The sequence below is a fragment of the Papaver somniferum genome, chromosome 8 (assembly GCF_003573695.1).
Source record: "Papaver somniferum cultivar HN1 chromosome 8, ASM357369v1, whole genome shotgun sequence".
Classification (NCBI taxonomy): Eukaryota; Viridiplantae; Streptophyta; class Magnoliopsida; order Ranunculales; family Papaveraceae; genus Papaver; species Papaver somniferum.
In genome coordinates, this window is record NC_039365.1 from 81,892,436 (window position 1) to 81,905,293 (window position 12,858).

General features: G+C 36.6%; 1 protein-coding gene across 1 annotated transcript; it reads right to left on the reverse strand.

The window, feature by feature from the left end:
* Positions 1 to 385: 385 nt before the first annotated feature.
* On the reverse strand, positions 386 to 8,045 carry LOC113301790 (protein TPR2-like). The gene is made up of 24 exons (XM_026550607.1): positions 7,452 to 8,045; positions 7,061 to 7,354; positions 6,777 to 6,935; positions 6,385 to 6,559; positions 6,126 to 6,249; positions 5,871 to 5,983; positions 5,633 to 5,771; positions 5,429 to 5,538; positions 5,236 to 5,305; positions 5,050 to 5,123; positions 4,864 to 4,959; positions 4,683 to 4,778; positions 4,432 to 4,559; positions 3,967 to 4,201; positions 3,703 to 3,870; positions 3,492 to 3,596; positions 3,256 to 3,405; positions 2,905 to 3,015; positions 2,607 to 2,789; positions 2,329 to 2,457; positions 1,778 to 1,873; positions 1,515 to 1,700; positions 1,082 to 1,254; positions 386 to 989 (listed from the first exon to the last, which is right to left on the reverse strand). Exons 1-24 carry the CDS (start codon positions 7,529 to 7,531, stop codon positions 785 to 787), a joined length of 3,399 nt encoding a protein of 1,132 aa, XP_026406392.1. The 5' UTR covers positions 7,532 to 8,045; the 3' UTR covers positions 386 to 784.
* Positions 8,046 to 12,858: the final 4,813 nt, after the last annotated feature.

Below are 12,858 nucleotides of genomic sequence, written 5' to 3' on the forward strand. Positions count from 1 at the left end.
ACGTTGGATCGGGTTTTGTGGTTCAACCATCAAATTTCTCACCTTCTAGGGCGATCTTCAATGAGATAGCAAAAATCACTTGGCCGGATTTTTTATTATGTAAATCAATCTTTCAAAAAAAAATAACATTTTCTTTTACATATATATATATATATATATATATATATATATATATATATAAAATTCAAAAAAAAGAATTTCCCCAAAAACTGGTTAACCATTTTGAAATGATGCCAGCATGCATTTCCTCCCAATAGCATTAGTGAGGGTTTGGTGTCAGCAAAGCAAACCCTAATTAACAACGGGGACAAAGCACAAACAAGAAAGAGAAAATGGGGACAAGAATCAACTTTTGACAAAGATAAAAGTAAAGGTGTGCTTGGACTAAAAGACAAAAATGGCTTTCCTCAACTTAAATATGCTGTTTGACCTTTGTATCCTTATGTCCATCACCATCTCCCCATTGGGGGCCCACATTGATATCCAAAACCTTTGTGCCCACCTAATAAAATATATAATATATTTATATATATATATCTATATATCTCCCCTTCCACTTCCATCCCAAAAGAAACACTTTACATTGAGATTAATATGCAAAATCTGTCTTCAAAGGGGACATAGATGAGACTACAAAAATAAAAGAAAAGAAAAGAAGAAAAACAGGACAGTGCTGCTGGACATTAAAGACCAAACCCCCAAAACCCCAGGGGGTCTTGTTTTTTCTTTCTTACTAAAACCTTCTATTTTTGCGCTCTGCTGATGCTAAATAGCCCCATCATCGTCATCTGGAAGGTGCCTCTGATGGCTGTTGATTACTTAAAGAAGGATTTGTAGAAGGCATTGATCCATTCTCTTGAGGTGGTCCAACACCCCACTTTGGTTCTGCATCAGACGGCTCAACTACATGAACAGCTCCATCGCTCATGCCAAGTGCAATCTGGTTCGGTTCAGATGGGTGTGATGCTATTACTGATGGATAGACAGCGCTGTAACAACAAAAACAACAGTTGCATCAGCTTCAACATCTGTGAGAGGGGTAAACCATGAGAGATCTGTATCACATGACTCCTTTCCATACCTGGCACTGGATGGAGGCAAGTATGCAGAGGATGCTATTCGGCACCCGAGTCTTAAGCTGTCAGCATCGAAGACTCCTACAGCACCATCACAAAATCCAACGTACACAAGCAGGCCATCACATGAATATATAGCACTTGATATGGGTGCAGAGAGAGCTTCTCTTGGAGACCACTGCACAAAAAAAAAAATGATGTGGATCAGAAACTTATCGAGATAACTCGATGAAATGCAAACCCAGTGACTAAAACCTCCAAACTAGAAGCAACAAAATAATTGATAGCTGAACTTGCTACAGATCTCCAATTCAGTTTATGTACTCAACTATCTCGAATTAATTTACTACGTGTTAGTCGTGAGCTTTTACTGTTTTCACTTTGGTTTATGTAACTTTGCAATTACAGACATACAAACAAAAATAAGACACTACTTACCGAGCGCAAACATTCAAGCTTGCTATCATAGACAGAAATTTGGCTCTCATGAACTACTAAAAGGTGAGTTTGATCATTATGGAATTGGACTCTCGTTTCCCCGACCAATGGACCTGATCTCCCTGATGGTGCTTGTATGGATCTTGCTTTCCTCTTCTCCCATCCATCAATACTCCATACACACAGCTGCATTTTTAACCCATCAGGCACACACTTTTCATATTTTAAACATTGAAGATTTACTAATTGTAAGACAGATGTACCTGTGCATCAGCTCCCGAAGACACCAATACATTCAAAGACTGAGAGAACGCAAGGCCTGTGATTCTTTTCTGATGCCCCTTTAGTTTTGTTTTAACCTGTTCAAAATTAAAAGTTTAAGATGTGACCAGGACACAGTAAAATAAAGAAAAACAAAACCAAGCTTAGAGGCAGAAGTGACTTCCGATGAACAAAGCCTAATATGTGACCAAACAGAAGATAACACAATTAAAATAGCCCATTAACAAGATCTACGTATTCGTCCTTTATCACATTTCACAGTTCCTCAGTATTATGCTGCTCCAGAGAAGATAACACAGTTTAAATTGCCCATTAACAAGATCTACGTATTCGTCCTTAATCACATTTCACAGTTCCTCGGTATTATGTTGCTCCAGAGAAAATGTAAAATAGCAAGATCTATGTAGTGTTGTCCCATTTAACAACATCTACATATTCGCCCTAAATCACATTCCACAGTTCCTCACTTTATGCTCTCTAGAGAAAATGTAAAATAGCTAAATCACTCTTAAGAAAATGATGCTAGTTTTACCTCGTCGACACGAACGTTGTATATTTGAATAGTAGAGTCCTCCATCCCTATGGCGATGATGTTATTGTCCTGAGGGTGGAACGCCAAGAATGTTGCAGCCGGAGGTGGGGGCATGAAAGTTGTCATAACCTGATATACAAGTTACCAGATATTACTCAATTTGACATAATCCTTGACTTGATGTCGCACAGTAACATGGCAATAAAATCCGACCAAAATGAATGAATCACTATCCCATAATACTAAATAGGTTAAGCTGGTGAGAGCAGGTGACAAACCTTGAAGGTCATCATGTTGAATAAAGAGACCTTTCCACCAGACGCCGACATGACATATGAATCGTTCTTAGATAAAGCAATGCATGCCGCTGGTTCCTCAGGTGGGCTGGTTTCACTAATGTCATTTGTCATGACAGTACCATTGCCAGGTTGCCACAACACGGGAGCTACAGATGACGTAGACTAGAAAAAGAATGGAAGAGAGAGAGGGAGACGGAACTATCAGAACAGAGTTGGAATGAAAAACTTATGCATAGCAAACCTAAAAATGAACAATATTAAATTAACATGCAATCACCTTTGCAGACGGATTACGTTCTGTGCGCTGCCATTTCCAAAGTTTATGGACTGCATTAGATGAAAGAGCCAACACTGCACCTCCAGAATTTGTGTATATCAAGCGTACAACCTCCATTCACCAGAGAAAAAATCAGCAACCACAAGATAACTTTGATAAGAGTATGAACATACATAATAAACACTTAATTAAATTCTTCTGGGATCCAAATCGTGATAATTCAAGCATTAACAGGTCGATGAGAATGAGCAGTCTCGCCACAAATCAGTAAAGCATGTAAGTGAACAAATCATTAGAAAATACAACACTTCATGATTTGTGCAAACTCAAATGTTTATCTCAGGAACATACCTTGCCAGCCGTTAAAGGGTCAGGTAACCGTGCAGCTCTTAGTTGTGCCGCGTCAACAATATCTGGCAGTTTCCAGGTTTTAACCTTCTCAACGTCTTCTGATATTCTAGGCTTAACATCTGGCGGGGTCCTATTGTTGTCCATAGGAGCCTGCAGTTTGATTTGAAAAAGAAATCAAAAAATACACTTTCTAAAAATCCAACGAAAAAGAAAAACACACGGGGAAACTAACTTACAAGGCCACCAATGGATACCGCAGGGGAAAGTCTATCAGAACGTTCTATTTGTGGTTGAGACGCGGAAACATTTGCTACTGGACCAAGTGCATTGACAATTGAAGGCTGCAAAAGGCCGGAGAAATGATGAATATAACTTATATAACTGAAATAGAGTCAATTAAGTTCATCAACAAAGCACAAATGAGTAAGAAACAATTAGCAAGGTTACCTTCGTGTTCATGGCATCAGATGGGCCTCGAGCCCCCTCAAAGGTCCTGTTCTCGAGCATTCTTATCAGGCGTTGACCATCAGCGTTGGCTAAAATCTTGACTCCATTATCACTTGTAGTTACTGCCAACAGTGACCCTTCCTTGTTGAATCTCAGCTTAGGGCTTGCCTGCAAGTGATATAGTCATATCAGTTTAATGTGTGACATCATAAATACCAAACCTTATTGTTTTTGTAGAAAAACAAATCAATATGTTATACTAACAGGCAATCCACCATCAGCATCAGTAGTGGCAAGTATGTTGTTATTATCCATATCCCAAAACTTGATTTGAAATTCATCACCAGCAGCTAAGAAACGGTTCTTCGTTGTGTCAAACTGAACAACACCTAATGAACGCTTCCTGAAGCCCGAATATGTCCTTTTGATAGCACCTTCACTCTCATTCCACTCAACCAAGTGTGAGTCACCCTCTTTGCTAGTACCACAAGAGAAGAGCCTGAGAGAACCAACAGGTAACAAGTGAAATGATTTTCTTTCGAGAGCCAGGAGCATAGAAAGTTGTTTCAGTCAGTATGGTTAACAAATAAGAATAAGAATTAGCAAAGCACCAGAGGAAGTTCTCCCCCAGTATTTCAACGTGCTATAGAAAATGCAAGTAAATGAAATAATATCAGATTTTGTCATCATCTACTGAACTCAGTTGCTAGGAATGCATGTGAGACATACCTGGTTCCATCAGCACTATATGACATTGTGGTGCACCAAAGTCCAGGGGCATCATAATCCACTCTAGATCCCAAGCAATCGTAGAGCCATGCTTTGATTTTCCCATCAATGGCAGTGGAGAAAATAAACTGCAGCATGAGGTGATATAAGTCCAACATACGTCTAAGAACACCACACCGTACAATTCAGACATGTAGCAGGAGCCAGAAGAGATAAATCTGCCAACCAGCAGAAATTTGAACTGAACCTACCTGAATATTCTCTTTATAATGGGGGCAGACTGAATACACAGGAGCTTCATGCCCTTCAAATATGTACAGCCGACGTCCAGCAACAGCGTCCCAGACCTGTTAGATACATACAAAGATTCATTCCGGAACCAATTTGACATCTTCCCGGTTAACTCATAAGAAGTAGAAAAACAATTGTTACCTTGATAGTCTTGTCATCACCGCAAGTGACAATACAAACTTGCTTATTCGGGTGAGCAAATGCAATATCATTTACACCACCAACATGCGCGTCGATCTACATTACATGATACGTCAACGACTAAGGCAAGGTAAACGGATGAGTCGCTTGTTCATATGAATACGAGGTTAGGTCGGAGGAGCTTACCTCCAAGTGGTGTCTCAGTTCTCCAGATGGATTGTAAGCATATGTCTGCACAATATGTTTTGAGAATGCAACACCTAGAAAACAGAAGGTGTATCAACAGTGAGTCCAGCATAGTTGACATTACAAATATAAAAAAATTCAAAACACCAAGCCTTAGCAGCATTTTTGAGAAAGAGACAGCTTTACCTAGTATGGATCCATCTGGACCCCAAACACACCTATTCACACAAATTGTTGCGTCTTTCATTAACGCTGACTGGAGAAGCATGAGATTGAAAAAAGATGGTTTAATAAGATTTGGCAAATTCACTCTGAAAATAACTTCAGCACGTTAAAGGTATTGCAATAATGAGAGCACAAGGTCAGATTCATTACTCACCTGCAACGGCATGGTACATGCTGAAATATCCCACACTTTGAAAGTCTTATATGCTAGTCTCTCCCGAGATCCAACTTCCCATATGGCAACGTCACCAACATTTGTCCCAACTAGATATATGAATGAAATAAAAACACGGAATTAGCTAAACTTCGATGATTTAACTTTGCAGCCAAAAAAGAAAGTAATAATACAACAATCAACCTAAGAGAATAGTTTGTTGCTGTGGGTGAAAATCCATGCTCATGACATTAGAACCTTGGCTCAAGCTCCTCACAACAACTTTAGGAAGGTCGTCTTGCGAGTACATATTGGAGGGATGTCCCGCACTAGAAAATGACACCTACAAAGTGTGTTCCATTAATCAAATGAAAATGCATAAAAGAGACAAAGAAAGAAACAAATCTTAATAGTTTCCATTTGATTGCTTAATTCAACATACCTCCTCAGACGGCCCAGTACGCATACGCTTCATTAAGTGGTCAGAATCAGCCGACTGATAATCCATACCTGGAGCACTTGTAGGTATCCTAGGATGCGGCTTTAAGAATGGAACTGAAGAAGTTACGAAAATGACATTTAGCTAGACTATACAAGCATTCATATTTTTACTACAAATTTTTTCTTAAGAAAATAAAAAATACAAATTGTACCCAGCATTCTTAAAAGATAAAAGTCACCTTCAGAAAAAACATACCTGCATTAGGAGGCTGTACAAGACCAGGGGGGCCTGTTGGCACTGCCCCGTGTGGTAATGAAGGGCTAGTACTCATCCACCCTGCAATAGCATTTGCAGATGGAGATACAACAGGCTGGAATGGCTGCCAAAATGTGGACTTATGACGTCAGGAAATATAATACAAAACAATGGTTAGGCAGGTATATATAGCTGCAAAATGGGAAACTTCCCCAAGGAAACATAATAGGATACACAATAGGAAGTTAAATTTACTTACACCATGCGCACCAATAGGAGGAAATGCCCCAGCTTTAGGAATGGGTCCCACGAGAGGGCTGTTTGTAGGAGGAGCACGAGCTCCATTATTAGGAGCACAAGTGTGATCGGTGAAGAGTGTTTTGATGTCAGGATTCGGACGAGGGTTTTTGCAGAGTTGATGCTGCCAATTGAGACTGTCAATGCAAAAATAAATAGTGAACACAAGGACGTTAAGAGACCCATCCACACCGACAACAGCTGAGAATAGGAAGCATAAACGTGTGAGTGCGTGCACGCAGAAGAATCAATGAATTATGCAACTAGCCTCCACATGAAGATAATTAAATCCAACGGAAAAAAAAAAAAAAGAAAGAAAGAAAGAAAGAAAGAAAGAAAGAAAGAGCAAAAAACCTTTGGTTTATTAAGGTCCGAAGTCGTGAGTTTTTGAAGGGCGGGAATGTAAGCTTGTCACGGAACAAAGGATTTGCTTCAATAAGTTTTTTAAGTTCCATTAGCATTATGTTCCGAGCTGATTTAGTGTCCCCATACTTGGAAAGCTGCTCATTCTGCCTGGTCATATGAATGCATATCAAACCAAACACGTATAAGAATCTTTTAATGCTTGTAGCAAAAAAACCAAATCACTCACTGCAAACAAAATTTAAATTCAAAAACAACAAAAAAAAAAAACATACCTAAAGTTTTCAAGTGTAAGCAATTGAGTAATCTCTTTAAAGAGCTCTTCGTTAAAAGAAGCAAAAACCTTAAGATCCTTGACAAGAATCTCGACAGCTTTTGCCCTGTCTTGAGCATCAAGTGCCTCCAAGTACTTTTGTTTCCTTATCTCAAAGAAAATCTTCATTGAGTATCTATTATCTTCGACCTTTGTAAATCCACACAAATAACGTTCAACTTCATCCCATTCACCAGCTTGAACTTGATCTTCAAAATGTTTCATGTTAAAGTAAAACCCTGATTCCTGTTCTAACCTATAATAAGAAATTTCCATTTTTATCAACAAAAATTACCTGAAATTCACAGAAACAAAACGGTAACAACAATAAAATAAAAATAAAGATTACTTACTTGTGAACTGTTTCTTTAAACTTCTCCTCATCTAAGAACTGTAAAATTAAAAATACCAGTTCCCTGCTTAAGGAAGACATAGTTCCCGGTATCCCTAACCGATCCAGCGCAAAGATCTTAAAGATAAACAAGAAAACTCTAAAAAGAAAAACAAACAGAGAACTAACCGCACAAAAACAGAAGATCTAAAAACAACAACACAATATCCCTGACTGTTCAACTTCTAATGGCTTCACGCTATTAGTAATACTATTCTTATCTCATACAAAACATGACGAGAAAAGATCTGAACTCAATAAACCCCCTAATTCCTCTTTCTTCAGCACACAAAATCAATGATCTACAGAGGAGGCAGAAAAATTCATGAAAATGGAATGAAAGATGAGAAGAAATAAACTGGTTTCATCGGAGATTTGATTTTGAAGATCTAGTACAGGATTTAACAGAAGAAGAAACCATTTTTAGGGTTAGGGTTTTCTTTTCTTAGTTTCTTTCTTTCTTCTGTGTTCGGCTCTCTCTTTCTTTTTCTTGTCTGAACAACAACTTTACAAAGTTTCTCTCTCTCTTTATCTATTTCTTCTCTTTTCTATCTCTATCTTCAGAGAGAGAAATAGAAAGAAAAAGAGTTTGAAAGCTCTATTTATATGTCTAACTTTCTATTTTCTCTCACTACAATTAAAAGCACTGGATTAGGTCTGTTTTCAGAACTAATTCTTTTCCCATTATTACCCTTCGCCTAATTTTCCAACCGCCCCATCCTTATTTATTTTCCGCTTTTACCCTCTATATATACGTTAGACGGAGGAGCGAGAAACAGTATGTGATAGTATATTTATTTGTTGCTTTAATGGGTGATGATGATGTTGTACTACTCTGGTATCTTTAACTATCTATAGTCATCATGTATATTTTATTATTCACTTATGGTTTGGCAAACGTACGTGTACATGTTCATTTTGTGTTCGAAATTGAGTGTAAATTCTTCGCTCTCTTTTTTTTCTTTTCTTTTCTTTAGAAATAGAAAGAATTGCATCTATGGGCGGAACTAGCTGGTCCACTAAGTCCTTTTTTGTCCCCCACATTGAATATTTGGCCTCTCTATGTTATTATGTTGGTTCATCCACCAACTGCTATTTCGCATCTTTCTTCCATGAGTGCCAGAAGTAAGGCAAAGTTCTGCATCGGAATGCCTCTCACAATATGTTATGGTTAGGAAATATTGATGTGATGGGAGATATTTTATTAGACTACGCTTCTTCTTCTTTTTTTCTTGGTGTGAGTGTGACTGAGGTTTCTGGTTTAAAGACGGGTTTATTATTATAGGGAGGAGGAAGGTATAGAGAATAAAGCTGGAATGGCGCTTTAGGAAAGGAGCTGCTTTTATTTATCTATTTTCCTTTTTCACATGAAACATCTCCCTCGTGCTTCCTACACCCTACATTTATTCCAAAACTTTCCCATTCTAGTTTTCGTGTCTCTTGTGGACGACATCTTCCTCATCAGACTCATTAATGGAGTCCGTGTGATATTGGAACTCGGGAGCACATACTTCCTTCTTGAAATTTTCCTGGCAGGGTAACTAGTTCATTTGCACCTTTCGTGAAGGAAAAAAAAAACTAATCTTTAAGTACTATATTACGTTTTACATGTTCTTTTTTTTTCTTTTAAATCGCTAGAAGGAAAAATAGAAAAATTAAGCACCACTAGTCATTACCTTATACTTGAGCAAGCAAAGAAATGCTAAAGGGTTAAAGAAAGCCGCCAAAAATTGGACTAGTGAGAGCATCTCCAATGTTAGTGGTGGAGTCGTGGAGGTCATAGAAAAGCATGCACCTAAGATTTAAGATTTTTTCCACCAAACTTCCATCTTCAATGTAAGGATTAAGGCCTTCAGAAATGTGACATGGTTATATAAGAGAAAGTTTAAATAAGACCTTCTCCATGACCTTGGGTCTAAGTCCACATCATCAATATGTCTCAATGTTAATTTAAAAGTAGGGGTGTCAATGGATGAATATCTGTCGGATATTTAGAAATTCGTACCCGATAGGTCAAGCACTATCGGATATTCGATATCCGATAATATCCTATAGGATATCAAAAATCAGATATCGATTCCGATAGGCTAAGCTATCGGATATTGGATATTTATCCGATAATATCCGGTTATGACAAAAATATGTTAAAACCCTTTAAAACATGTTCATAATTAAAATTTAAGTTCAATTTCTTAAACATTCCATATCGGATATCGAATATTTTTATCGGGTATCGGATATTAGGGTAAATCATAAATAAATCACAAATATGGTTAGGGTAAATCACAAATAAATCCATGTTCTATCGGATATTAACAATTCGGATGGAGCCTAATCCGATTCCGATATATTAAAGAAGAAATATCTGATAGAATATCCGAACTGATATCCGATAAAACGGATAATATCCTATAGAATCTCGAATACTCGGGAACGGATTCCGGATGTAGGACATATATTGACAGGCCTATTTAAAAGTTATTAGATAAAACCTTAAGGATTGTAGATGGTTTTTGTGTTGAAAGGTCTTAACTTTATTTGTTTTGTTCCTAAAAAATTGGATAATCCTCATTTTGTTGTTTCTCTTCAACATCGGTATCTTTATCCTTCCATCCTAAAAGTGTTCTTTTAGCTTTTTTCTGGTGTTGTTTTTTCCTTCTTTTACTGAAACCTTTTTCTCGGGTAAAGAGTATGGGCAATATGGTGAGGTATGACATATTTTACCAGAGTATGGGCAATATTGTTCCTTTTTTCTTTTTTTAAATTTAATTTTGGCAGTCGGTAATTTTTTTGATTAAACTCTAATTTTGGAGGTTGAATGGTTCAATTTTTAGTGACGTCTTCTCCTCTCTCGACATCTTGATTACCTTCTCGGTATCGCTCTCAATAATTATTTTTTCCATGCCAACTAACACATCAGTAATTACTTTCATTATAGCACCCCAAACATAGTTTTCGTCTTCCAATAATTTCCATCTCGGCTTGGCAATTTGATCCATGTTCAGTTCACTCGAGAATCCGACTCTTAAACCTCCATCACCTTTTTCTCAAAAAATACAATCTTATTTATAAAGTGAGATTTTTTTCATAGTGTAGTCTGGTGGTATCTTTCCAAGAACATGTATAACCTACACAGTTTTCCCAACAAGGTTGAGGAAGACTCTTTTCCAACCGCCAACTTGTTCTCGAAGTTCTCAATCAGAAAGTCAAAGGAATTGATTTTGTGAACAAGCTTTAGCGGTTGAAAATATAGGTATTTTTCAAGTGTAAGGCTCTTTTCTTTGCTTATATTGTGACTATAAAAGAGATAACGATCTCTCAACAGTTGGAGATATAATAATCATATTATACCTTTGTTGGTTATCTATAAATGCAACTTTGTCACCTAGTTTTAGTTAAAATCATAATGAATGTGTTTGGGAAAAAGTAAATGGAGTTCCCTTTTAACTTATGGATTTCGAAGATAATTACCGATATCCGTAATATGTTTGGAGGGACTTTGAAGGTTCATCGGGATACTAAAGATTGGAAGGATCTCCTCTTTGATATTGATGATAGTTTTTTTTCTTCTATATCTCCAGTTTGTAGAACTTCCAATATCGTTGGTTTTTCCTTCTCGATCATGGTGTCTCTGATGGAAGCTAGCTCAAGCGTCTAAAAAGTGATAAATTAGGGTTTAGATACGAAAGAACTGAATATTGCAATGTTGAGAGCTCGCCTTTATTTTGATAATTCAAAATTTTATTCTTAAGAAGGATGCAATGATAAAGGATACAACAACACGTAAAATCAGATTGGGTTGTGATAAAGTTTGACAAGGTTTAAAGAGGAAATGGTCATCAATCCACATGTGACAGCTTCTGTCTCTGATGTTGCTTTTCAAATTCAAATCCATTTGAAATTTAGAAGGAAAAAAAGGGGTGGAAATACCGTACATATATTGGGCTAGTGAAAAATGAACCGGATAATCGTTTGGAACTAGTTCGATATGGTGGACTAGCGGGTTTCTATAATGAAGCTGGTATACGAATTCTAGGGGATAACCTTCTAGGTTGGGCTTGATATTGGGTGCAAGTCCAGTACTACCTAATGTGTCTCTTTCGGTTACTTTAAGTTATGATTATGACATGTAGCATTATTTTAAAAAAATCGTCTCTGTTCCACCTATTTCAGGTTTCGAATTTAGAGGTGAATGCCACTTAGTCTCAATAAGAAGGTAATAATAATCTTGATATGGTCTTATATGAGGGTAACGAATATAATATTTCTTATTCTTCAAGTACAGACTCATTGTTGATTGAAGAACAACATCGATAAGTTTTAAGGGAAAAGGTACAAAGAGATTAAAACGTCAATTGGTTTTGAAGTCAGATCCCAGTTCAATTCAAATTATTGGTTCAACAATTCATAGTTATGGGGGAAATTTTCGGGATCAATTTTCAATAATATATATTGATGAAATGATGATGGAATCAATTTCAAGTCATCTCAATCAGTTTGAGAAAATAGTTTATTCTTCATGGGGTTGTGTTTTTTGGGTTTCTCTTTGAATGAGTTTTCTTCATTTATTTTTACGGATTATACAACCATCAGTTGGAATGTCAAGGGTATCAATTAAAAATGCAGATAAAAAGGATATTATAAGAGAAAGTTAAACAGAACTTACTATCTTTGAAATGCTCCCCTTTAGCGAAGATCTTGTAGTATCATACGCTTTTGGTATGAGGATAAATTAAATGTTGTAGAGATTGTATATGATTCACATTCGATCAAGTTAAACTATAAATTCGTAAACTCTAATTTCAACTCGATATTTACAAGGATTTACGGTCCTAAAAGTTTTTTAGATTGTAAGGAGTCTTATAAAGAATTAAAGAAAATCAGGGGTTTGTAGTAATTACCATAAGTAATAGGAGAAGAATTTGACGAAAGCAAATTTATTCATGAAGAAACCTCTATAAAATTTTCCCCATTTATATCAAACTCAAAATTACTTTCCTTAGTCATCTTTGAAATAAAATCACCCCGCTGATAAAGCACAAGCATAAAAACTAAAATTTCACACATATGCTATGGAGAGTTGAATATTTTTTGTCAGGGACAGACCTGTAGAGGGGATAAACGATAATATAACTCTTCCTTGATTTTTGCCCACTAATTTTAGTTATAGACAAGTTATGATTTTTGTAAATTTTCATAGTTTTATTCCAGAATTAAAACCTAAATTTTGATTAAATATATTTATTTATTTATTGCTCATGAACCACAATTTTTTTTCTCCGACCAAACTTTGGTACCTTTTTTTTCTTCAGTATACTGTTTGTTTGGTTATCTATTTAGTATTATATAGGTAAATCACAAGTTGTCCA

What these genes read in the sequence shown, in the direction of transcription:
- LOC113301790 (XM_026550607.1), bottom strand. Translation starts at nt 7,531, where the DNA reads ATGTCTTCCTTAAGCAGGGAACTGGTATTTTTAATTTTACAGTTCTTA. An exon ending in ACCCTTTAACGGCTGGCAAG is followed by an intron (nt 3,016 to 3,255) that starts GTATGTTCCTGA and finishes TGGTGAATGGAG; the next exon opens with GTTGTACGCTTGATATACAC. An exon ending in TTGCCTCCATCCAGTGCCAG is followed by an intron (nt 990 to 1,081) that starts GTATGGAAAGGA and finishes TTGTTGTTACAG; the next exon opens with CGCTGTCTATCCATCAGTAA.